The 28,000-nt window shown below is 36.7% G+C and overlaps 1 protein-coding gene and 1 non-coding gene across 2 annotated transcripts; one reads left to right on the top strand and one right to left on the bottom strand.

The window, feature by feature from the left end:
* The first annotated feature begins 6,836 nt into the window (after nt 1–6,836).
* Nucleotides 6,837–6,909, top strand: TRNAF-GAA (transfer RNA phenylalanine (anticodon GAA)). Its single transcript has one exon. It is a non-coding gene; the product is annotated as a tRNA-Phe (tRNA).
* Nucleotides 6,910–7,191: 282 nt separating this feature from the next.
* Nucleotides 7,192–24,912, bottom strand: LOC111784955 (putative polygalacturonase). The gene is made up of 6 exons (XM_087116944.1): nt 24,760–24,912; nt 8,772–9,110; nt 8,525–8,645; nt 8,185–8,359; nt 7,983–8,053; nt 7,192–7,900 (listed from the first exon to the last, which is right to left on the bottom strand). Exons 1-6 carry the CDS (start codon nt 24,910–24,912, stop codon nt 7,194–7,196), a joined length of 1,566 nt encoding a protein of 521 aa, XP_086973070.1. The 3' UTR covers nt 7,192–7,193.
* Between the last annotated feature and the right edge of the window lie 3,088 nt (nt 24,913–28,000).

The raw sequence follows: 28,000 nt of genomic DNA, 5'->3' as shown, positions 1-28,000 counted from the left end.
CAAGATCAATGGAAAGAAAACAAAGAAAAAGAAAATGAAATTCAAAGAGAAAGAAGAAGAAACATTACATTGAGTTTTGTGAGTTTTGGAGGAAGATCCATGATGAATTTTGTTTGCGAGTTTATGATTTTTAGATTGGGGGACAAACGATTTTATAGGATAATTTAGGAATCAAAAATAGGAAAGAGATTTATTACTATTATTGTTATTATTTGAAGGGTTAAATTTTGGGTTGTAAATGAAATGGTTGGATTTACATAGAATATTAGCACAACCAGACTGTTTAGAAAAATATAACCTGTAGTGAGAACTTTTTAAATTTGGCATCTTGTTCTTGTTGTTTGTTTTTTAAAAATTATTTTATGTGTATTAGAGTGTTAAAATAGTTACTCCAAGAACCACGTCATCTAAATGGGTATTTAAAAACAAATTATCTATTAATTTTTATTAAATTACTCGAACAACTCGAATCAACCGTAAGGTGAATATTTTAATATTAGATTAGGCGAATTCATTATTTGATAAGGATTTATTGGATTGAAAAAGTTTACCATCTAAAAAATTAAATTAGGTCTAAAACATGTTGAATCCAAAGTAATTGTTTGTTTAGTTTTAAATGATATTTCTATATTGATTTGATTGACTTTTAATCCGATCATATATTTTTTCACTAATTGCTGAGTTGAATATACGCTCAAATCTCTTCAAACATGGTAAGTATAACTCCATTTCTTCTTTTATATTTCTTCTTTATTAAGAATTTTTCTCAATAAAAAATGAATAATGTATCGATCCATTGATAAAGTTTAAAACATGAAAAATAAAAAATCAAAATAAAGTTGTAATAAACTACTTATAAAATTACTAGACTATTTAATTGGAAGTCTATTAGCTAATATAGAAATTAACTATTTTTTTTATCGATAAATAATTATGGTTGAGTGGATCTTTAAAATTTTTCGGCAAATCTTGTTTAATAAAAGAATATAGAATGAATATATGGTAAATTTTGCACATTTAAGAATAAAAATGATGAAAATTATAAAAATGTATAAATATGTGCTATATACAAATACATAATATAATACACACACACATATATATATATATATGTGTGTGTGTGTGTCTGTCTGTCTGTTTATGTATATGTATAGGTATGTATGTATTTATGCATGTATATATGTATTTATTATATGTGTGTAAGTGTGTGTTGCGTGATACATACATGTATATGCACATGATGAGGCACGACCTACGTTTGAGCGACACTGATGCCTTGTAGATGGTATGGTTTTGATCCTATCTGGGTGCATACATACCAAAGAATAGATGACAATTCTAAAGTAGGACTATAACATCATGTCGCACTCGTTTCTCTCATCTCATAATGTATCTATATGACCACCCAAAGACTAGTCTATGAAACAAAGGCCTTATGGCAGCACTGAATCATCACCACACATGATACCATATATGGTCTAGGAATATTATGGTTCTTGATAAGAATCACGGTGTTCCAAATGTTCCAACTAGACCTATTACAGAATCCAAGGCTAACAAGAGTCAACAAGTATTCATTCTTCATCTACAAAATTAGATAGGCTCGGTTCAACCATCATTTCATGTGTTACAAGCTGATTCGGTTGAGGAAGGACCATTTGGAGCTTCAGAAGTGAATATTTGCACGGTTGAAGTAGCGGATGAAGTTGCTATAAATTGCGATTTATTATTTTTAATTTTATAATTTTTGTAATCCGCAAAAGGGTGGAAGTTATGGGTCAAATTGACTTCTTCTTTTGTGGATATTTAAGGGGATCGGGATAAATGTTAGTGGCATTTGAAGAATTGAAAGTTTCTTTTGTGGGAAGACTTAAATACCAACAAATTATTATGCAAAAGGCAGATTTCGGATGAATGAAATTTTGATCTCAAATTGAGACTTTTACCCTTAGAAATTCGAGCATCATCTTTGCCATTTCTAAGTTTCATGCAATTCTTGTGGTAGATTTGCATCTGAGCCATTCAATCAAGCATTCATCAAGTTCTATTGTGGACTGACTTAATTTAAAAGAAGATTCCAAATCTTGCTTCTATAGCTTTTATCTTAAGAGGGTAATCTAATTCTAGCCTTATCTCTTGATTGATCCGAATTTTGTATAAGTTGGCGTTGATTTCTTTGATTCAAGGGTTCTTACTTCAACAAAAGCTTGGATCATCGGGCTGAGGATTAGGGTTGTCTTATCAGGAAGATTACCTAAAGAGAAGAGGGCCACCGAACGGAATAGAAAACCAAAAAGGAAGAAGAACCCTAATTCAGCAGCTGTTGATAGGAGAAGGAAAAGGAAACCAAGAAGGATAGATTAAGGCAAAGAGGTGGATGAGAGAGCTCAATGTAGGGGGACTTCCATCGAAGGACAGAAACAAAGCTTGATGACTCTTAATCAGTTTCTCTCTTTTCTTATTCTATCACGATTAAGATGTTGATTCCTACATTGAAATCATTTTGTATGGAGAGCTAAGCCTTACAGGGGAGGCGGAAGAGTTTTATGTAGTTTAAGTATGTTGACGGTGTGATTTTATTTTATTAAAGAGTTGTTACTAATGATTTACATGTTTGCTTAGTTGGCCACTTTACATGCATAGTTGTTCTCTTATTGTTCTCTTGTTCGAAAGAAGAGGGGAGAAGGGAATTATCTTTAATACTCTAGTTCCATTGCGAGGATACATGAACGTAGTTGAAGGGTTATAAATAATTTTTTAGCCCTGTTATTAGAAATTACAAAATTATTATTGAAGTAATTGTTAGAATCGCACAACAACACATATACTCGATCTAGACGAACACAAAGAACAGGAGAGAGAAAATTCAAGGAGAAATGTTGGCTAAAGGTTTTATTGATGACTTTCAGGTATGTACACCAAAACAGAATACAGAGAATGAATAAAAGTACATCTTGAAAGCATTGCTTGATGGGGTATATATCGTTTCAGTTTACTAAATAAAGCTTTACTAAATCTTTAAGAAATATCTACCATATATATCTCTACCGGATCTTTACGAAATATCTACCATATGGATCTTTACGAAATATCTACCATATATATCTCTACCAGATCTTTAGTAAATATTTACTGTAAATGGGCATCAGGCTCCATATCTCAACAATCTCTCACTTGTAGACCGATCCAGCCAACTAAGAATTTCATTCTCAATCTTCACTGCACCATACCAATTGAGGCTTTGCACAACCTCAACCTTCCAACGTCAACACATTTTGTCAACATGTTTGCTGGATTATTTACACCCTCTATCTTCTCCAAACACATCACCATCTTCCACTGACCTCCGAGTGAAATGGTATCGCCTTCTGTGTTTTGTCTTTGAATGATAGACCTCGGGTTCCCTCACCAACTGCTTGTCACTCTGACTATGTACCTGAAGAATCTTCTTGCACTGCTTCTTGCGTAATTCTTCTAGATAGTCTGTCATCCATATCATCTCATTTCCAGCTTCAGCTATTTCCGCGTACTCAGCTTCAGTAGATGAAAGAGCAACGCATTTCTCAGGCCTAGACATCCTATCATCCATGGCTTTTTCCCACTTGGTTGTATCCTCAAAATGTAGGTCGTCATCAAGGGACTCTGGTTCTCCTTCGTCAGCCACGAGAAATAATGTAATGAAGGTGAATATCTATCTGGTGCTCTGATAGCTTTGGGTGATCTCCTCAACACCTGCTCAGGTGTAACATGCTCTACGTCTGGTTCTTCAGTAACGGTCTTAGGAGTTTCACGAGCTTCTGCTCTAACATCATTGGGAGAGTTTTCCTGCGACTCAAGCTCAACTCCCACTTGCTTCATGGTCTCAAAGTTTTTCTTCTCTTTGTCCTCGTACAAGACTTTTTCATCAAAGGTTACATCACAATGTATTAGGATTTTCCTATTCTTGTCGTCCCAAACTTTGTACCCGAACATGTCAGAGTCATAGCCTATGAAGTAGCACTTCACAGCCTTAGCATCAAGCTTGTCTCTTTTCTATGGATTGACGTGAACATACGCAGTACAACCAAAAGTTCTCAAGTGAGAGTACGTGAGTTCCTTCCGGCAACTTGAACTTCAAGGGTACTGACGGTCCTCTATTCATCAAGTAGGCTGCATTATTTACAGCATCGGCCCATAATGTCTTTGGCAATCCAGAATGAATCCTCATGCTTCTTGCCCGCTCATTCAATGTTCTGTTCATTCTTTCTGCAACACCATTTTTTCTTGCCTTACCAGGAACTGTCCTCATTAATCTAATTCCCTCCGCTGCACAAAATGTTATAAACTCTGACTTGTCGTACTCTTCTCCACTGTCAGACCTCAATCATTTGATCTTCAAGCCGGTGTGATTTTCAACTTCAGCCTTCCACTTCTAGAAGGTGACAAACACATTTGACTTTGTGTTTCAGGAAATAAACCCATACCTTCCTGCTGAAATCTCGATGAAGGTGACCTAGAACTTTGATCTGCCAAGTGATGAAACTGGAGATGGTCCCCAATCGTCTGCATGGACCATTTCCAATCGTACTTTCTTTGATTCTCTGGCAGCCTTTGAGAAGCTAACTCGTTTCTGTTTCACATAACGCATCTCTCAGAAAGACCTATGTCAACAGACTTTAGGCCTTCTAAAACTCCATTTGCAACCAGCATCTTCATTCCTTTGACGCTCATATGTCCAAGTTTATTATGCCATAGACTTGAACTTGAAGCACTCCAGCAACCGCAGCCATTTTCATACACCCTGTAGTGGTGTATAAGGTTCTAGATTTTGTGCCATGTGCTACCACCATAGCACCCTTCACAATCTTCCACGAACTCTTCCCAAACTTTGTTGCATAACCTATGCTATCCAACTGACCAATACATATCAGGTTCTTCTTGAGACCAGAAATATATCTGACATCCTTTAATGTCTACCGAAGGCAAAAGAAAACCAAGAAGGAAGAAGAATCCTAATTCAGCAGCTGTTGATAGGAGAAGGAAAAGAAAACCGAGAAGGATAGACTAAGGCAAAGAGGTGGATGAGAGAGCTCAAAGGAGGGGGACTTCCATTGAAGGACACCAACAAAGCTTGATAACTCTTAATCATTTCCTCTCTTTTCTTATTCTATCATGATTAGGATGTTGATTTCTATGTTGAAATCGGTTTGTATGGAGAGAGAAGCCTTATAGGGGAGGCGGAAGAGTTTTATGCAGTTTAAGTATGTTTGCGGTGTGATTTTAGTTTATTAAAGAGTTGTTACTAATGATTTACATGTTTGCTTAGTTGGCCACTTTACATGCTTAGTTGTTCTCTTATTGTTCTCTTGATCGAAAGAAGAGGGGAGCAAGGAAATTATCTTTAATACTCTAGTTCCATTGCGAGGATATTTAAACATAGTCGAAGGGTTATGAATAAATTTTTTAGCCCTGTTATGAGAGATTACAAAACTATTATGGAAGTAATCACCCTACATGACTCTTGAAAGTGCACCGTGGGTTTGCAAATCAGTTAAAATGAGCTAAAAGCCACCACAAAATTCAACAACCTGTCTATTTTATCAGTTCTAGCCAAAGCTTCCTTAACTGTTCTTCGTCGTTCGAGAACAATTGATACTCTCATTCAAATTTTTTTAATTAGTTTAAGTTCACCCCCATCCATTTGAATAAGACCAAAAACTCACTTAATTTCCAGCAACGAAAGGAACAAAAAAATAGGCTCTCTATCGAAACGACAATATACTTGTTATTTACTATTTGTGATATTGTATATTTACATGTATTCTTGTGAATTTTACACCATTTTTCTCTATACATTCACGAGTCATCAGTCACTCCCATGCTACAACCTTACTTGAAAATCATTTGAAAATAGGGTAAGTACAAAAAAACTCATTAACTCCCCTAGTGTGGTTAGACAAGCAAACCATCGTATAGTTTCATCAATCAAAACGAAGGGACCTTGGTGGTTGATTACTCATAACACATAGCATGTAATCTACTCACCTAGAATAGCTTTCAGCATCCAATGCTTAGTGACCAATAGTGGTTGGCTACACTATACACACAACGTGTAACCCTTACCACGTTTATAAATTTCATCAATCACCCATGTGACCAATGGTGGCTGGTTACCCGATACACAAAGGGTGTAACCCTTATCACATTTATTTCATTAAAAAATCATAACATGCACATATGCGATACCAAAGTAATTATTTTCGTAATCAATAGGCATGACAACAAACAACAACATCCATATAACAATCCATATAATAACAATCAATCTAAGCCGCACAAGACATAACAACTCTAAACTTCGTTGGGCTTTGTCACTTACCGTTCTCTTATGGTGGGGATACCTCAGTTGGGAGAGCGTTAGACTAAAGATCTAAAGGTCACGTGTTTGATTCACGTTCACCTCATTTGAACCGGTGTCTTAATTAGACTATTTCATCAATTAATGAGTGAATATTTATTTGCGATTTAAACTTTGATAGAAAGTTACACATATTAATTTTGATTTGTAATCAATTGTCAAGTTAAGCAAAACTCAACTAATAGCGGTGATTAAATAGAAGAGATAGCTCTACTTATGCATTTTTATTATGTTAAAATAGCGGGGATAGCTTAGTTGGGAGAGCGTTAGACTGAAGATTTGAAGGTGTTATGTGTTTGATCCATGTTCACCGCAATGGTGTCGAGAGTCCTAACTTGACTGTGCAATCTAGGGAATGTTTCATTTGTGAAATATTTCGTAATGATTTAAACTTTGTAGCGGGGATAACTCTACTTATGCATTTTTACATTAGCAAATAGCGGGGATAGCTCAGTTGGGAGAGCGTTAGACTGAAGATCTGAAGGTCACGTGTTCGATCCACGTTCATCGCAATGGTCTATAAAGAGGCATAACTTGACTATGATACGAAATATAAGGCGTCTTAAATCCATACATATTTGGATATAAGAAGTTTTATTCTTTTTTTTTTTTCAATTTTAGAGTATTATTTTGATGGTTTTGAGTCACAATTAGTTATTGTTTAGTGATATATTACAAATCTAGTTGAAATAGGTTAGTTTCAAATTTAAAAACTTCTTAATTTATCTATATGTTCATTAAATTTTTCATTATCATTTATTCCATAGAATTAAAAAAAAGAAAAAAAACAAAGTCTTTACGAGAAGGTAGGAATTTCAACCGAGCATGACTTCAACTGAACATTCTCAATCGGCAGCTGATCCTCGGGAAAGTCACATCCACCGCTTTTCGCTGCCTTAGCCAGCGGAGCACATGGCGGCGGATCCACATCGCTACTAAATCCCTCAATGTTCGTACAGTTCCACTGCAACTTTTTAGGCGTCGCCGACAATCCAATCTTCACATTTGAAACACAAATATCCGTGAATGGATCTCCTGAAATCCCTGCCAAATTAGCCGACATATTAACATTCTCGGCCACCACGTCTCTGTAATTAATGTTCTTAATCAATGGCAATGCCGAGGGATCGAACTTGTCATCCGCATGCGATTTGTAGTCTCCAGTTATCCAGAAGACGTATTTCATCGTGGATAGAAACATTCTTCGGACGAAAATGTCCTTGACGAAACCGCCTCGTCCGCGAGCGGTTTTGATTCTGACGGCAGACTGTGTGTTGATTGCTGTAACGTTTTCGATCCTGACGTTGCGGATTCCGCCGGACATTTCGCTGCCAAGGGCAATACCTGCAGAATCTGGTGAGATGCAAGTGAGGCGGCGAATGACGAGGTCCTCGGTCGGCATTCCGAACTTGATACCGTATTGGTCCCATCCGCTCTTGATGGCGATGCAATCGTCACCGGAGACAATGTAGCAGTCTTCGATTCGAGTGTTGGAACAAGAATCTGATAAATTGAACGGAGATTTAGGGAGAGGGATTGAGGAAGAAAATAACCCTAAGGTTTTAAAGGAGAAGAAGAAGGGAACCTGGATTGATTCCGTCGGTGTTGGGTACGGTGACTGGAGCCAAGATGGTGAGCCCTTGGATAATCACATTTCTGCATTTTCACCCATATTATGATATATAATTAAAAATTCTTTTTGGTCGGGAGGAATTTGAATGGTATACTTTTTTCGAAGCATAATCCTAAAATACAAGGATAATGGGACGGAAGCGAAATAGCCAAACCTGCTATAAATCGGATGGACGAACCAAGAAGGTGAGTTGATCAAAGTGAGATTCGAGATCTGGATTTGATCAGAGTACATGATCTCGATCACATATGGCCGTGTTACCTTGAGCTCCCCTTTCTTAAACTTTTCCCACCAAGAAGATCCCTGCCCGTCGATTGTACCGTTGTTACCTACACCATGTCACCGACCCAACTTTATTTTCTATAAAAGTTCTTTTTATGTTTTCAGTTACCTTAGTTCTTTTTTATTTAATTCTGATAGCACGGAAGCGTGTTATAATTTTGCAATCCATTTAAAAAAAATTAGAATAGTAAAAGGTAAGAAAAAATAATCACCCGTGATAACCACGTCGGTGAGATTAGTTCCAAAGATGAGGCTGCTGTACCGTCCACCAGGAGCATCTCTTCCCCTCCCATAAGATGGGAGAACTTTCACGAGTGGCCATTCTGATTCATTCTGCACCATTAAATTAAATTATGAGGAACAAATCTAACTCATTTATTTTGGATTAAAGATTAAAATTCAAATCACCACTCCCAAAGGTGTTAGGTTTATAAAAATAAAATACTCGATAGGTCGAACCTGGGATGCAAGAATTTTAGCTTCTTTATCGATAAAAAGTGTGAAATGGCTAGTCAGATTAAAACTTCCGGTCAGCCATTTTCCCGGCGGCACGACCAATTGAGCTCCGCCATCTGCCGCCATTGTGCTGAGATGTTCAATCGCTTTTCGGAACGCGTGAGTATTTGAAGTTACTCCGTCGCCGACGCCGCCAAACTCCGTTAACAACGCTGAGTGTTTCCGACAATTGATCGCCTGAAATTCCAGGGAGTTCGAACTTAGACGCGGATTCATAGCGTCCACGGTGGCTAAGCTCACCAATGCCAGTACGATCACGACCGAGATTCTCGCTGCTGTAACCTACCGAAAAAAATCAAAGATGATTCAATCTCTTTTTGTTGGTTACATTTTTGAATTTGATCGAGAATAGTAAGGATCCACGGGAAAAAAAGTTCTTCAATAAACCATTCGGGGTTTTGAACAAAAACCCACAATCATTTGAAGTGATTCCAGACAAAAACCAATGAAAGTAGAAGAACAAGCGAGGCCCACAAGATCAATGGAAAGAAAACAAAGAAAAAGAAAATGAAATTCAAAGAGAAAGAAGAAGAAACATTACATTGAGTTTTGTGAGTTTTGGAGGAAGATCCATGATGAATTTTGTTTGCGAGTTTATGATTTTTAGATTGGGGGACAAACGATTTTATAGGATAATTTAGGAATCAAAAATAGGAAAGGGATTTATTACTATTATTGTTATTATTTCAAGGGTTAAATTTTGGGTTGTAAATGAAATGGTTGGATTTACATAGAATATTAGCACAGTTTAGAAAAATATAACCTGTAGTGAGAACTTTTTAAATTTGGCATGTTGTTTTTGTTGTTTGTTTTTTAAAAATTATTTTATGTGTATTAGAGTGTTAAAATAGTTACTCCAAGAACCACATCATCTAAATGGGTATTTAAAAACAAATTATCAATTAATTTTTATTAAATTACTCGAACAACTCGAATCAACCGTAAGGTGAATATTTTAATATTAGATTAGGCGAATTCATTATTTGATAAGGATTTATTGGATTGAAAAAGTTTACCATCTAAAAAATTAAATTAGGTCTAAAACATGTTGAATCCAAAGTAATTGTTTGTTTAGTTTTAAATGATATTTCTATATTGATTTGATTGACTTTTAATCCGATCATATATTTTTTCACTAATTGCAGCACATGAGTTGAGTTGAATATATGCTCAAATCTCTTCAAACATGGTAAGTATAACTCCATTTCTTCTTTTATATTTCTTCTTTATTAAAAATTTTTCTCAATAAAAAATGAATAATGTATCGATCCATTGCTAAAGTTTAAAACATGAAAAATAAAAAATCAAAATAAAATTGTAATAAACTACTTATAAAATAACTAGACTATTTAATTGGAAGTCTATTAGCTAATATAGAAATTAACTATTTTTTTTATCGATAAATAATTATGGTTGAGTGGATCTTTAAAATTTTTCGGCAAATCTTGTTTAATAAAAGAATATAGAATGAATATATGGTAAATTTTGCACATTTAAAAATAAAAATGATGAAAATTATAAAAATGTATAAATATGTGCTATATACAAATACATAATATAATACACACACACACACATATATATATATGTGTGTGTGTGTGTCTGTCTGTCTGTTTATGTATATGTATAGGTATGTATGTATTTATGCATGTATATATGTATTTATTATATGTGTGTAAGTGTGTGTTGCGTGATACATACATGTATATGCACATGATGAGGCACGACAATATAGTGATCCATGCATGTCATGGTGAGGCACGACCCACATTTGAGCGACACTGATGCCCTGTAGATGGTATGGTTTTGATCCTATCTGGGTGCATACATACCAAAGAATAGATGACAATTCTAAAGTAGGACTATAACATCATGTCGCACTCGTTTCTCTCATCTCATAATGTATCTATATGATCTCTCGACCACCCAAAGACTAGTCTATGAAACAAAGGCCTTATGGCAGCACTGAATCATCACCACACATGATACCATATATGGTCTAGGAATATTATGGTTCTTGATAAGAATCACGGTGTTCCAAATGTTCCAACTAGACCTATTACAGAATCCAAGGCTAACAAGAGTCAACAAGTATTCATTCTTCATCTACAAAATTAGATAGGCTCGGTTCAACCATCATTTCATGTGTTACAAGCTGATTCGGTTGAGGAAGGACCATTTGGAGCTTCAGAAGTGAATATTTGCACGGTTGAAGTAGCGGATGAAGTTGCTATAAATTGCGATTTATTATTTTTAATTTTATAATTTTTGTAATGCGCAAAAGGGTGGAAGTTATGGGTCAAATTGACTTATTCTTTTGTGGATATTTAAGGGGATCGGGATAAATGTTAGTTGCATTTGAAGAATTGAAAGTTTCTTTTGTGGGAAGACTTAAATACCAACAAATTATTATGCAAAAGGCAGATTTCGGATGAATGAAATTTTGATCTCAAATTGAGACTTTTACCCTTAGAAATTCGAGCATCATCTTTGCCATTTCTAAGTTTCATGCAATTCTTGTGGTAGATTTGCATCTGAGCCATTCAATCAAGCATTCATCAAGTTCTATTGTGGACTGACTTAATTTAAAAGAAGATTCCAAATCTTGCTTCTATAGCTTTTATCTTAAGAGGGTAATCTAATTCTAGCCTTATCTCTTGATTGATCCGAATTTTGTATAAGTTGGCGTTGATTTCTTTGATTCAAGGGTTCTTGCTTCAACAAAAGCTTGGATCATCGGGCTGAGGATTAGGGTTGTCTTATCAGGAAGATTACCTAAAGAGAAGAGGGCCACCGAACGGAATAGAAAACCAAAAAGGAAGAAGAACCCTAATTCAGCAGCTGTTGATAGGAGAAGGAAAAGGAAACCAAGAAGGATAGATTAAGGCAAAGAGGTGGATGAGAGAGAGAGCTCAAAGTAGGGGGACTTCCATCGAAGGACAGAAACAAAGCTTGATAACTCTTAATCAGTTTCTCTCTTTTCTTATTCTCTCACGATTAAGATGTTGATTCCTACGTTGAAATCATTTTGTATGGAGAGCTAAGCCTTACAGGGGAGGCGGAAGAGTTTTATGTAGTTTAAGTATGTTGACGGTGTGATTTTATTTTATTAAAGAGTTGTTACTAATGATTTACATGTTTGCTTAGTTGGCCACTTTACATGCATAGTTGTTCTCTTATTGTTCTCTTGTTCGAAAGAAGAGGGGAGAAGGGAATTATCTTTAATACTCTAGTTCCATTGCGAGGATACATGAACGTAGTTGAAGGGTTATAAATAATTTTTTAGCCCTGTTATTAGAAATTACAAAATTATTATTGAAGTAATTGTTAGAATCGCACAACAACACATATCCTCGATCAAGACGAACACAAAGAACAGGAGAGAGAAAATTCAAGGAGGAATGTTGGCTAAAGGTTTTATTGATGACTTTTCAGGTATGTACACCAAAACAGAATACAGAGAATGAATAAAAGTACATCTTGAAAGCATTGCTTGATGGGGTATATATCGTTTCAGTTTACTAAATAAAGCTTTACTAAATCTTTACGAAATATCTACCATATATATCTCTACCGGATCTTTACGAAATATCTACCGTATATATCTCTACCAGATCTTTAGTAAATATTTACTGTAAATGGGCATCAGGCTCCATATCTAAACAATCTCCCACTTGTAGACCGATCCAGCCAACTAAGAATTTCATTCTCAATCTTCACTACACCATACCAATTGAGGCTTTGCACAACCTCAACCTTCCAACGTCAACACATTTTGTCAACATGTTTGCTGGATTCTTTACACCCTCTATCTTCTCCAAGCACATCACCATCTTCCACTGACCTCCGAGTGAAATGGTATCGCCTTCTGTGTTTTGTCTTTGAATGATAGACCGGGTTCCTCACCAACTGCTTGTCACTCTAACTATCTACCTGAAGAATCTTCTTGCACTGCTTCTTGCGTAATTCTTCTAGATAGTCTGTCATCCATATCATCTCATTTCCAGCTTCAGCTATTTCCGCGTACTCAGCTTCAGTAGATGAAAGAGCAACGCATTTATGAGGCCTAGACATCCTATCATCCATGGCTTTTTCCCACTTGGTTGTATCCTCTAACTGTAGGTCGTCATCAAGGGACTCTGGTTCTCGTTCGTCAGCCACGAGAAATAATGTAATGAAGGTGAATATCTATCTGGTGCTCTGATAGCTTTGGGTGATCTCCTCAACACCTGCTCAGGTGTAACATGCTCTACGTCTGGTTCTTCAGTAACGGTCTTAGGAGTTTCACGAGCTTCTGCTCTAACATCATTGGGAGAGTTTTCCTGCGACTCAAGCTCAACTCCCACTTGCTTCATGGTCTCAAAGTTTTTCTTCTCTTTGTCCTCGTACAAGACTTTTTCATCAAAGGTTACATCACAATGTATTAGGATTTTCCTATTCTTGTCGTCCCAAACTTTGTACCCGAACATGTCAGAGTCATAGCCTATGAAGTAGCACTTCACAGCCTTAGCATCAAGCTTGTCTCTTTTCTATGGATTGACGTGAACATACGCAGTACAACCAAAAGTTCTCAAGTGAGAGTACGTGAGTTTCTTCCGGCAACTTGAACTTCAAGGGTACTGACGGTCCTCTATTCATCAAGTAGGCTACATTATTTACAGCATCGGCCCAAAATGTCTTTGGCAATCCAGAATGAATCCTCATGCTTCTTGCCCGCTCATTCAATGTTCTGTTCATTCTTTCTGCAACACCATTTTTTCTTGCCTTACTAGGAACTGTCCTCATTAATCTAATTCCCTCCGCTGCACAAAATGTTATAAACTCTGACTTGTCGTATTCTCCTCCACTGTCAGACCTCAATCATTTGATCTTCAAGCCGGTGTGATTTTCAACTTCAGCCTTCCACTTCTAGAAGGTGACAAACACATTTGACTTTGTGTTTCAGGAAATAAACCCATACCTTCCTGCTGAAATCTTGATGAAGGTGACCTAGAACTTTGATCCGCCAAGTGATGAAACTGGAGATGGTTCCCAAACGTCTGCATGGACCATTTCCAATCGTACTTTCTTTGATTCTCTGGCAGCCTTTTGAGAAGCTAACTCGTTTCTGTTTCACATAACGCATCTCTCAGAAAGACCTATGTCAATAGACTTTAGGCCTTCTAAAACTCCATTTGCAACCAGCATCTTCATTCCTTTGACGCTCATATGTCCAAGTTTATTATGCCATAGACTTGAACTTGAAGTACTCCAGCAACCGCAACCATTTTCATACACCCTGTAGTGGTGTATAAGGTTCTAGATTTTGTGCCATGTGCTACCACCATAGCACCCTTCACAATCTTCCACGAACTCTTCCCAAACTTTGTTGCATAACCTATGCTATCCAACTGACCAATACATATCAGGTTCTTCTTGAGACCAGAAATATATCTGACATCCTTTAATGTCCACCGAAGGCAAAAGAAAACCAAGAAGGAAGAAGAATCCTAATTCAGCAGCTGTTGATAGGAGAAGGAAAAGAAAACCGAGAAGGATAGACTAAGGCAAAGAGGTGGATGAGAGAGCTCAAAGGAGGGGGACTTCCATTGAAGGACACCAACAAAGCTTGATAACTCTTAATCATTTCCTCTCTTTTCTTATTCTATCATGATTAGGATGTTGATTTCTATGTTGAAGTCGGTTTGCATGGAGAGATAAGCCTTATAGGGGAGGCGGAAGAGTTTTATGCAGTTTAAGTATGTTTGCGGTGATATTTTAGTTTATTAAAGAGTTGTTACTAATGATTTACATGTTTGCTTAGCTGGCCACTTTACATGCTTAGTTGTTCTCTCCTGTTCCAATCCTGAGTGTTATCTCGCCGTCCGCAAGCATTCTCCAGGAGCTAGTTTCCTGGTAAAAAGGACAAATATGATTAGTGGCTCATGAATTTAGTATCAAAGTTGAGTTATCATACTCTACTAAACATATTTCTACAACTAGTAAATCATATTTACATTGTTGTGTCTCTTCGGCTTTCTTCTCTGCAAGGTATTTTGGGCAGTTTCTCTTCCAGTGCATGTTTTCGTGTCAATTGAAACATTTTCCTTTATCTGCTTTTTGAACCTTGTGTTTGCGGTCAGTAGGAATCTTATTTTTCCCCTTACCCTTCTTCTTTTATCAAAACATTTTTAGAAGTTGAAGGACCAGACTTATTTTTGGAGGACGATCCTCGTAGTAATTTCTTAGAGACAACAACGTTTGCTTCTCCTGTTTGAACCTTGCTTTTTAAGAGGGACTGATAAGTCTGTAGCTCATTGAGAAGAGCAATCAAGTTATATTCTATCTTGTTCATCATTGCATTTGTGCGAAACTAGAAGAAGCTCTTCGGAAGAGACTCCATGGTAAAATTGACTTGACTCTTCTCATTAATGACAACTCCTTTTACTTCTGCCACATTGAAATGGACCATCATGTCCAGGGCATGTTCTCTAACTGAGGCACCTTCTTTCATACGACAGTTATAAATGTATTTTATGGCGTCATGTCTAAGGGAGAAAGACGGTTGTCCAAACATCCCTTTTAGGGATTCCATAATCTCTTTAGCTGTACCCATAACATCGTGTTTCTTAGCCAAAACATCAGATATGCTGGCTAAAATGTACACTTGGGTTTTGTCATTTTCCTTTGTCCATCTGTCATATGCATCCCGAACTGTTCGGTTTGCATTTGAGCTGGGGTTTGGAGGACGTTCCTCAGTTAAAACAAACCTTAAATCATCAATTACAAGTATTGTGTTTAGGTTTGATTTTCAAGTTGTAATTGTCCCCGTCTAATTTCTCAGAAGCGAGTAATTGTACTATTGAGTTTGTCATGCTGTGATATAAAGAAAATTCTATTAGTGATTTGACTTAATCCTATTTAATCCAATCAAGTTTAGCAAATGTAATAATGTACCCAAAAGTAATTTGCAACGATACTTTAGTGAGTCAGAGTAACTACTACCGAGGGGCAATCAATCACTCCTTTACTAAACCAAGACATTCTTGACTGGAACACTAATCCTAGAATAACTCTTTATTCCTATAGTGTTTTAATTATCGCTACTTTGGTCAAGAATATACTAACTCTTAATAATTTTTCGTAAGTGTGACCTGCCATTTTCAGACCTCAGAGGTCGGCACCAACAATGCTATCGATAAAAAAGCCAAAGTTGGGAATGGACCTAAGAAATCCTATCTATTTTGGAGTTTGCGTTGTTCCATCTCCCATGTTACGACCCTCCGAATGGGTAGTTGCTCTAGGGTAACATGCAGGCAGAACATGGGAATCTCACGGTGTAACCTAGTGGTGGAGACCATAGGATGTGTTGATATACTTCCTTCTACTTACTATAAATACTCTCTATTCACCTTTTTATTGACTCATGCAAATATCTTCTTAATGGAGGCCGCTCCCAGGGCGTCACGAGGCCGAGCATGAATCTCACGGTGTGAATTTTCAAGAGAGCGTGAAAAAGAAAACGATGTATCTCATATACCTTTTTCCTCCCACTAAGTATTTTAGATGGTTGGGTATACTCATTACTTAGGTATATTCTGACTAATAAATATAACCTAAGTCTAGGTGATTTTTCCAAAAACTTACATCACTCAAGCATGCTCATAAAACTGGGCTAACTAAGCTCAAATACTGGCCCGATTTCCAGGTAGCAGGTGTTCCATAAACCATCAACTTATGTACAAACAGCCTTAGACAAGATCGTGCTGAGTGAGCTTTCTTGTAACTGCAATTTTACAAGATATCGACCTATTTTAACTATTTAAAATTGATCGTGCTTTGTTCTTAACACTAAGTGAGCATGCACTTATCTGTATTATAGATTTTAACATCTATCTCATTTTATGACGTTGAAAATAACCTATAATATGCATCTAACATGCTTCATATAACAATTATATAATCATCTATTCCATGCAATAATATAACAATTTATATCTATCACTCATGGAACCCTAAACATGCATACTATACATTATAACACTTACAACATACTTGTAATGCATGAAACATGCTTAGCCTATGGTGGGATTTTAAATTTATATGGCATACTTTATGCATATATATTTTCTATTTAATTAAAACATACCTTCACAATGCATAATTAATTAAGCACACTAAAGTGGATGAGTTTTGACATTTTAAAGCAAGCAGTTAACTAAATTATTACATTAATAATTTGAAATTAACGTGATCCACTCCCTCGAGCCTGCCGGGGGTGTTTTTCTTTCTTCTTCTTCGGTTCAGCTTGCCATCATTTCCATAAAAATTACAGACCTTTCTTCATGAAAGCTCATACACATTAGGCCAAATATAATAATTGTATCAAATGGAAGCGTAAAAAAAATGCCAAAACCATAAACATCCACTTTAGCATCCACAATTTTTCATTCATGAAATGGTACCCACCTTGCTCAACCACTTTAGCATCCACAATTTTTCATTCATGAAATGGTACCCACCTTGCTCAAAATAATGTAAATAAAGGCCTAAAACTTGCTCTGATACCAATGGATGGTGTTGTTATAACACATGCAGAAGCAATTTGGATCTTAGGCACTCTAAGTACATCAATTATAGTAAATTAACTAGCATGTTCATAAGTATTAAAACTCAAGGAGTTTGAGTACTAACCTTTTGTAGTTCAAATTCCTTTTTCCTCACGAACCAGTTTCGAACCACCACTAGTGTCTTCCCTATTATTCTTCGACCTTAGAATGGGATTGTGGAATCCGGTGAGTGACTAAACTTGGAAGGGATTTAGTATATGTAAAGAGAGAATTTGTGAGGGACTTTCTCAAAAGATTTTTTTTTCTAAGAGGAAGTTTACATGTACCTTAATCACTCTATTTATAGAGTCACATTTGCATGTGCATGCAAATTTGAGATTACCAAATTTTGACACTCAAAATTTCACCCCAATTTGTGGGGTTTATTTGGCAAACATGAGTGTTTGGTTAAACCTAATTTTCACACTCAAAATTCTGTTTAAATTTGTGGGGGGTTTATTTGGCAAACATGCAACTTTCGTTAAACCTAATTTTGACACTCAAAATTCCATTAACTCAAACATGAATTTATCCATTTAAGTGGTGGACTCAATTTTGACTTTCTCCATTTTAATTCAACAATAATTTAAATAATTAATTTCAAATTAAAGTAATATTGAATGATTAATTAAACAATTTGATTAATTCAAATGTCAATCCCAATCAATTCCGACACATATTGATTAAAATATTTCAATCTTATTTAACTATCTCTGATTCTCTTTTTTTGTTTAATTCATAAATAAAAGAAAAATGCAGTTAAATATATCGTATATATTTAGTGCATATTCCCTAATTCGATTCCGAACACTTCGAACTCACTCGTCACACTGTTCTATGGTTTAGTCCGATATGAGCTAGCAGGGGGACCTAATGAACCTATAGATCATGGGCTCCAACGATCTGAGATTAACTGGTTAAACTCATTAACCTTGTTAACCAACATTCGTTAACTACTAGGACACTCCACTATAGCCTAGTACTGGCACTCCCTCACTATAGATATATTTTTGTCCATTTGATATAACCTTGATTAGTAAGTCGATCCTTCACAGGTTGTTCGTAACTAGAGCTAGGTCAATTTTTTTTTTTACCCCTGAAGTTACTTCTTGTTCCTTATGTCCCACTGATCCTCTAATGAAAAATTGGTTTGTGATCCAACCAGTAAACCGAATCCCTCTCAGGCCAATGAGAGGGTGGGGCCCCTTATTCAAGACCTGGAGTCAGTGCTTAAGGGAACTACCTCTCTACTATCCCTAAAAGTAGGTAGGAGTGAATTCCATCTTGCACCCCATGTCTCCAGCCATTCACCCAGTCTTACCCCTGAAATGGGAGGCCTATTAAGTCGGCGAACTCGAGTCACTCTCACCCGTGTAAATCTAAGGATAATTTCGAATAAACAGGAGTTCATGATTAGCTCAGGATTAAGATCGAGTTACCTAGGTCATCGAATGAAAAAAATCAGTCTCAACAGTAAACTACATTATAAAGTGAGAGTGATTCATGGTTCGATCTTATGCAATACTCATTGCATAGGACGCCTCCACTCACATGTCTCCGCATGTACAATTTAGTGATCACATTGTTTATATCATATAAAAAAGTGGGCCGCATCCATAGTGTCCCTAGGACTGCACTCAGCCGTATCCCTGTACTATGGATCATTTTGATTATATACTTGAACTTGATCCACTCTTATGTCTCTACATATAGTTCAAGTAATCATACTATAGCTAGAGTGTTCTTAGTTTATTGGATTTAGATTAATAATTGTAAAATTCACTTTATTCAATAACAATGTTTACTGAATAAAAATCAATAATAACTTTATTGAGAATAGAATATGTTTTTGTTTACAAATTATGAGTTTTAGAACATAAAACCCAACAATTATAGTAAATTAGCTAGCATGTTCATAAGCATTAAAACTAAAGGAGTTTGAGTACTAACCTTTTGTAGTTCAAATTTCTTTTTCCTCATGAACCGGTTTCGAACCATCACTAGTGTCTTCCCTACAATTCTCCCGCCTTAGAACGGGATTGTGAATCCGGTGAGTGACTAAACTTGGAAGGGATTTAGTATAGGTGAAGAAAGAGTTTGTGAGGGTTTTTCTCAAGGTTTTTCCAAGAAAACTTTACATGTACCTTGATCACTTTATTTATAGAGTCATATTTACATGTTCATGCAAATTTTAGATTACCAAATTTTGACACTCAAAATTCCACTCAAATGTGTGGGATTATGTGGCAAGCATGCAAGTTTGAGTTAACCAAATTTTGACCCTCAAAATTCCGTTCAAATTTGTGGGGTTTATTTGGGAAGCATGCAAGTTTGGTTAAACCAAATTTTAACGCTCAAAATTCCACTAACTCAAACATGGATTTTTCCATTAAGTGAAGTCAACATTTTGACTTTCTCCATTTTTAATTCAACAATTAATTTAAATAATTAGTTTCAAATTAGAGTAATATTAAATGATTAATTAAACAATTTAATTAATATTTAACATTAATTCAAATGTCAATCCCAATCAATTCCGACACATGTTGATTAAAATATTTAAATCTTATTTAAATATCTCTGATTCTCTCTTTTTGTTCAATTCGTAAATAAAACAAAAGTGCGGTTAAATATATCGTATATATTTAGCGCATATTCCCTAATTTGAATTTGAACACTTCGAACTCACTCGTCACACTGTTCTATGGTTTAGTTCGATATGAGCTAGCAGGAGAACCTAATGGACCTATAGATCACGGGCTCCAACGATCCGAGATTAACCAGCTAAACTCATTAACCTTGTTAACCAACGTTCATTAACTACTAGGACACTCCACTATAGCCTAGTAGTTGCACTCTCTTCACTATAGATATATTTTTGTCCATTTGATATAACCTTAATTAGTAAGTCGATCTATAATGCCAAAAAGAAAAAACAAAAAAGTGCTAAGTCAATCGAGGGGCAAAAATGTCATTTTGCCCCTCCAGCCATAATAGGGGTTCAAGGAAAACCCATCAAATCTCGTGCAAAAGAAAAAGGAAGTTAGAGAGAAAATTGTAAGGAAACAGAAAAGAGTCACCGCGAAGTTCATCGGACCATCGTCAGAATCCACCTTCAGATGAGATTTGTACAAGGACTGAGAGGCTAGCGAGGCCGACGCTCCATCAAGATCCAAGAATGTTTTGTGAGGTAAGATTTTAAACGACATTTTTCATATCTGAGCTTTTCCTATGTGAATCGAGTCCTAAAATGTTGAGATATTCACCTAGGAACAACTCTACGCACGATCTGTGAAGAAGTTTGGCCAAAATATCGATCCGAAGGCGGAGATCCGAGAGTCGTCCGAGAACGGTAAGCAAACTTCCGACACTCTTAACTCACCTGGTAGTCAAGCAAAAAATTACGAAAAAATACCAGGACGTAGCCCGTAACACGATCTAGAACTTTGCTAAAGAAATCATATCGATCCGAACTACGAATCAAAAGATATGAAAATTGGAAAGGGGACTTTATGTTACAGATTGCAGAGGACAGAGATGAAAAAAAAAAAAAAAAAAAGAAGTCGGCCGGCGAGCGGCGAAGGACAGTGCGACAGGCATTGGACACGCGTCGACTGTCGGCTGGAGCAACGCAGCTCTAGTGAGACGACGACACGTGTCGCCTGCAAAGCTCAAGCTGAACCGCAAACCCATGCCGAGCCGAGCCTAGCCTAGCCGAGCCGAACTGGACCGGCCGACTTGCGACTATGCAGAAGCTGCCGTGCATGGTCGGCGCACTGTCGGTGGGTGAGCGCGCGTGAAACGGCCGTTTTGGCCCGCTTGCCCTCTGTTTGCCTGATTGTTGTCCTAGTTCTAGTTCTAATACTGGTTTTATGTGAATAGGGACCTAATTTAAGAAAATCAATATTTTTGGACACCTCACGGGCATAGAAACGCTAGCGAAAAGGCACGCGTCAACCAGGTAAGCCACCACCCGGTATTTAGGAAGAAATACTTGTAGGATTCACTTGGATTGCATGCAAGCTAGTACCTTTGCCTTAGATTAGCTCTCCATGAATGAGATTAGTCAGATTGATTGTTATAAGTGTGTTGGGTGAATTATCTGAGTGTTGCTTGTATGCTTTAAGCTTCCGTCGTACGTATGCATGCGTTTAATTTATGTTAGAATTGTGTATTCTTCATTCCGGGTGCTTGATGGATGAGTCCGTCCCATTGAGCGTGAACTTCGTGTTCTAGGTACTTGATGGAGGCCATCGCCCTGTTGAGTCGGCGTGCATAGTTTGCAAGAATTATATATTATAATGTTAGAAGACGGTTGCATGCACATTCTGTTATTTTCTAGGGCCCATTTATATGATAAGCCTAGGAAATTGCTGTTAGGAGTGATAAGTCGCTCTAGCCAGACTTAACCTTCCCCTAGGAACTTAGCGGATTACCATGACAACGAGGTACCTCAGGAGTGTTCATAGATTGCTAGGGTGAGAACGATATCTATAGCTTCGTGGGAGGACCAAGGGTTCCTGACCAGTCCTTACTGCTCTTAGCCTTTTCGCATGGGAAATGTGTCCCCACGTCGTACAGCCCATTAGCTGCATGGGAATGGGTTGGGTCGCGCCCCCCCCCCCCCCCCCCATAGGGGGACTATATGGGCTTAGGGGTATTCAGCACACCCCTAGGCTAGATACCATGTAGTCCCAGATAGCCATGTAGAGGTAGCGCCTCATAGAGAGATACCGACCATATCAGCTTGGCGTAAGGAACCTCTAGGTGTCTAATGAAAAGACGATGAACCTATGAAACATAAGGGGCAAGCTCCAAGGGACTAAGATTAGAACCAGATGTCCTAGAACCGAATTAGGAGACCGTGGGAACCTGTTAAGTTAGGATGCGAAGAGAGCCTACAAGTAGAAGCTTACCGAGTATAATTTTTTATACTCATCCTTGGTATGTTTTCCTTTTTCAGGAGCGTGAGGCGTCGGTCAAGGGCGGACATGATGGAGACGGGGATTGTCACAGAGGAATGGGTTGTCCCGGGGCGTCAGTCAAGTCTTTATTTTGTATTTGAATTCTTTCGAAATTTATTTCCAAGCTGTTAAGTGTTCTGTTTGTTTGTCGTTCAAAAACATTATTTGAATTAAAGGATTTTCTCTATTTCATATTTAAATCGCTTGTGCATTCGTGTGTTGTCGTTAGTCATGGTCCGTAGTAAAATATTGGGTCGTGACATGATCCTTCACAAGTTGTTCGTAACTAGAGCTGGGTCAATTTACCATTTTACCCCTGAAGTTACTTCTTATTCCTTATGTTCCACTGATCCTCTAATGAACAATAGATTTGTGGTTCAACCAGTAAACCGAATCCCTCTCAGGCAAATGAGAGAGTAGGGCCCCTTATTCAAGACCTGGAGTGGAGTTAGTACTTAAGGGAACTACCTCTCTACTATCCCTAAAAGTGGGTAGGAGCGAATTCCATCTTGCACCCCACGTCCCTAGCCATTCACCCAGTCTTACCCCTAAAATGGGAGGCCTATTGATTCGGTGAACTCGAGCCACTCTCACCCATGCAAATATAAGGATAATTCCGAATAAATAGGATTCATGATTATAAAGTGAGAATGATTTTCTTCATGGTCCGATCTTATGCAATACTCATTGCATAGAACGCCCCCACTCACATGTCTCCACATGTACAATTTACTGATCACATTGTTTATATCATATATAAAAGTGGGCCGCATCCATAGTGTCCCCAGGATAAGGTATTCAGCCTTATCCCTATACTATAGATCATTTTGACTATATACTCGAACTTGGTCCACTCTTATATCTCTACATATAGTTCAAGTAATCATACTATCGTTAGAGTATTCTTAGTTTATTGGATTTAGATTAATAATCGTAAAATTTACTTTATTCAATAACAATATTTACGGAATAAATATCAATAATAACTTTATTGAAAATAGAATAAGTTTTTGTTTACAAACTATGAGTTTTAGGACATAAAATCCAACAACATGAACGTAGTTGAAAGGTTATGAATAATTTTTTTAGCTGTGTTATTATAAATTACAAAATTATTATTGAAGTAATTGTTAGGAACACACAACGACACATATACTCGATCAAGATGAACACAAAGAAAAGAAGAGAGAAAATTCAAGGAGGAATATTGTTTAAAGGTATTGTTGATAACTTCAGGCATGTACACCAAAACAGAATACAGAGAATGAATAAAAGTACATCTTGAAAGCATTGCGTGATGGGGTATAGATCGTTTCAGTTTACTAAATAAAGCTTTACTAAATCTTTATAAAATATCTACGATATATATCTCTACCCGATCTTTATGAAATATTCACCATATATATCTCTACCAGATCTTTACGAAATATTTACTATAAATAGGCATCATTCTCCATATCCCAACAATCTCCCACTTGGAGACTGATCCAGCCAACTAAGAATTTCATTCTCAATCTTCACTTCACCGTACCAATTGAGGCTTTGCGCAACCTCAACTTTCACATGTCAACACATTTTGTCAACATGTTTGCTGGATTCTTTACACCCTCTATCTTCTCCAAGCACATCACCATCTTCCACTAACCTCCGAGTGAAATGGTATCGCCTTTTGTGTTTTGTCCTTGAATGATAGACCAGGTTCCTCACCAACTGCATGTCACTCTAACTTTCCACCTGAAGAATCTTCTTGCACTTCTTCTTGCGTAATTCTTCTAGATAGTCTGTCATCCATATCATCTCCTTTCCAGCTTCAGCTATTTCCACGTACTCGGCTTCAGTAGATGAAAGAGCAACGCATGTCTGAAGCCTAGACATCCTATCATCCATTTCTTTCTCCCACTTGGTTGTATCCTCCAACAGTAGGTCATCACCAAGGGACTCTAGTTCTCCTTCGTCAATTAGAAATAAATAATGTAATAAAGGTGAATATCTATCTGGTACTCTGATAGCTTTGGATGACCTCCTTAACACCTGCTCAGGTGTAACTTGCTCCACGTCTGGTTCATCAGTAAAGGTCTCAGGAGTTTCTCGAGCTTTTGCTTATTGGGTGAGTTTTTCTGCAACTCAAGCTTAACTTCCATTTGCGTCATAGTCTCAAAGTTTATCTTCTCCTTGTCCTTGTACAGGACTTTTTCATCAAAGGTTACGTCCCAATGTCTTAGGATTTTCCTATTCTTGTCATCCCAAAATCTGTACCCGGACATGTCAGACTCATAGGCTGTGAAGTAGCACTTCACAGCCTTAGCATCAAGCTTGTCTCTTTTCTCTAGATTGACGTGAACATACGCAGTACAACCAAAAGTTCTCAAGTGAGAGTACGTGAGTTCCTTCTGGCAACTTGAACTTCAAGGGTACTGACGGTCCTCTATTGATCAAATAGGCTGCTGTATTTACAGCATCGACCCAGAATGTCTTTGGCAATTCAGAATGAATCCTCATGCTTCTTGCCCAATCATTCAATGTTCTGTTCATTCCTTATGCAACACCATTTTTTCTTGCCTTACCAGGAACTGTCCTCATTAATCTAATTCCCTTAGCTGCACAAAATGTTATAAACTCTGACTTGTCGTACTCTCCTCCATTGTCAGACCTCAGACATTTGATCTTCAAGCCGGTGTGATTTTAAACTTCAGCTTTCCACTTTTAGAAGGTGACAAACACATTTGACTTGTGTTTCAGGAAATAAACTCATACCTTCCTGCTGAAATCTCGATGAAGGTGACCTAGAACTTTGGTCCGCCAAGTGATGAATCTAGAGATAGTCCCCAAACGTCTGCATGGACCATTTCCAATCGTACATTCTTTGATTTTCTGGCAGCCTTTGTGAAGCTAACTCGTTGCAGCCTCTGTGAAGCTAACTCGTTTTTGTTTCACATAACGCATCTCTCAGAAAGACCTATGTCAATAGATTTTCGGCCTTCTAAAACTCCATTTGCAACCAGCATCTTCATTCCTTTGACGCTCATATGTCCAAGTCTATTATGCCATAGACTTGAATTTGAAGCACTTCAGCAACCGCAGCCATTTTCCTACACCTGTAGTGGTGTATAAGGTTCTATATTCTGTGCCATGTGCTACCACTATAGCACCCTTCACAATATTCCACGAACACTTCCCAAACTTTGTTGCATAACTTGTGCTATCCAACTGACCAATACATATCAGGTTCTGCTTGAGACCAGAAATATATCTCTTGGTTGATTCAAATTTTGTATAAGGAGGTTAGTAGGCATTTGATGAATTGAAAGTTTCTTTTGTGGGGAGACTATAAATACCAACAAATTGTAATATAAAAGTCAGATTTTGTATGAATGAAATTGAGATCTCAAATTCAGACTTTTACCCTTACAAATTCGAGCATCATCGTTGTCATTTCTAAGTTTCATGCAATTCTTGTGGTAGATTGCATCTGAGTCATTCAATCAAGCCTTGATTGTGGAGTGACTCAATTTAGAACAAGATTCCAAATCATGCTTCTAGATCTTTGATTTTAAGAGGTAATCTAATTCTAGCCTTATCCCTTGATTGATCTGAATTTTGTATAAGGAGGTTAGGCATTTGAAGAATTGAAATTTTCTTTTATGGGACAGATTACGGATGAATGAAATTGAGATATCAAATTGAGACTTTTACCCTTAGAAATTTGAGTATCATCTTTGTCATTTCTAAGTTTCACGCAATTCTTGTGGTAGATTGCATTTGAGCCATTCAATCAAGCCTTGATCAAGTTCGATGGCGGAGTGACTCAATTTAGAACAAGATTCCAAATCTTGCATGTAGATCTTTGGTCATAAGAGATAATCTAATTCTAGCCTGTTCTCTTGGTTGATAGTTTAGTTTGAATAGGAAAGTCCCTTGTCCAGAAGGCTTTCCTTGATCACTACTAGAAGTATTAGTCCAACTCTGACTTTGACCGAATCTCCCTCAATAGATTTACCAATCAATCTAAGCTGCACAAGACATAAAAACTCTAAAATTCGTTTGGCTTTATCACTTACCGTTCTCTTATGGTGGGGATAGCTCAGTTGGGAGGGCGTTAGACTGAAGATCTGAAGGTCATGTGTTTGATTCACGTTCACCGCATTTGTGTCGGAGTCTTAATTAGACTATTTCATCTATTAATTAGTGAATATTTCTTTGCGATTAAACTTTGATAGAAAGTTACACATTAATTTTGATTGTAATCAATTGTCGAGTTAAGCATAACTCAACTAATTAGCGGTGATTAAATAGAAGAGATAGTTCTACTTATGCATTTTTATTGTGTTAAAATAGCGGGGATAGCTTAGTTGGGAGAGCGATAGACTGAAGATCTGAAGGTGTTATGTGTTTGATCCATGTTCACCGCAATCGTGTCGAGAGTCCTAACTTGACTATGCAATCTAGGGAATGTTTCATTTGTGAAATATTTCTTAATGATTTAAACTTTGTAGCGGGGATAGCTCTACTTATGCTTTTTTACATTAGTAAATAGCGAAGATAGCTCAGTTGGGAGAGAATTAGACTGAAGATTTGAAGGTCACGTGTATCTAATATATTTTTCTTTTCTATGTTTAATATATCTAATATATTAAATAGTAATTTAAATATCTTCTAAAAAGTTAATCCTTAATAATTCAAACTAGCTAAGTTTAATTATGCATAAATTTAAATTTGACTCAAAAAAATTTAAACTAGCTCAAAGATAGTCATACTAATCTTGAGGGCTCCTAAAAAGCTGAAGCTAGAAAAAAAGGATAGTAATTTAAATATTTTAAATTATATATTTTTCTCTATTTATACTCATCTTAAGTATAAAATAATTTAAAGTTAATCCTTAATAATTTAAACTAGCTAAGTTTGCATAAATTTAAATTTGACTCAAAAAATTAAAACTACCTTAAAGATAATCATACTATTCTTAAGCGCTTCTAAAAAGTTGAAACTAAAAGAAAAGGGTAGTAGCGTATCAAACACAAGCTGAATCTGCCAGCATTCAAAAATGTATTCTATGGTTGGCTTTGAACCATTCATGTGGGAGGATGAAATGAAACAAGAGGCCACCCTTTTAAAGTAGAGGCCAACTCCCTTCAGCTTGCAGCTTGGGGAAGAACCGAAAATTGGCATAGTTGCAAGCACTCTTGAATGAGAGAGCTTTCCCTTCCTTTTTATCTCCCTTATGTACTCCATGAGGTTCAACGTTAGTGATTACCCATCTTATAGAGTGGGTTTTCCCAAGAATCCTTTTAAAGAAGAATTAATTAGCTTCCTAAAAACAACTAAAGTAAAAGGGGTTAGTTCTTAAAGAAGAATTAATTACGGTTACAAATGCCACCGATGACCATAGTTTCACAATAACTGATATGCACTCTCTTCAATAAGACAGAAGATTCAATTCCTACGCCATTATTTTTATGGTTTTGAATTACAATTAGTTATTATTTAGTGAAATATTACGAATATAGTTGAAATAGCTTATTTTCAAAATAAAAAACTTCTCATTTTATCTATATCTTTATTAAATTTTTCATTATCATTCATTCCATAGAATTAAAAAAAAAAAAAAAAAAAAACAAAGTCT

This window comes from Cucurbita pepo, chromosome 13 (genome assembly GCF_057944985.1).
Source record: "Cucurbita pepo subsp. pepo isolate OVF chromosome 13, ASM5794498v1, whole genome shotgun sequence".
NCBI lineage: Eukaryota > Viridiplantae > Streptophyta > Magnoliopsida > Cucurbitales > Cucurbitaceae > Cucurbita > Cucurbita pepo.
This window is presented reverse-complemented; position numbering and strand designations above follow the sequence as displayed.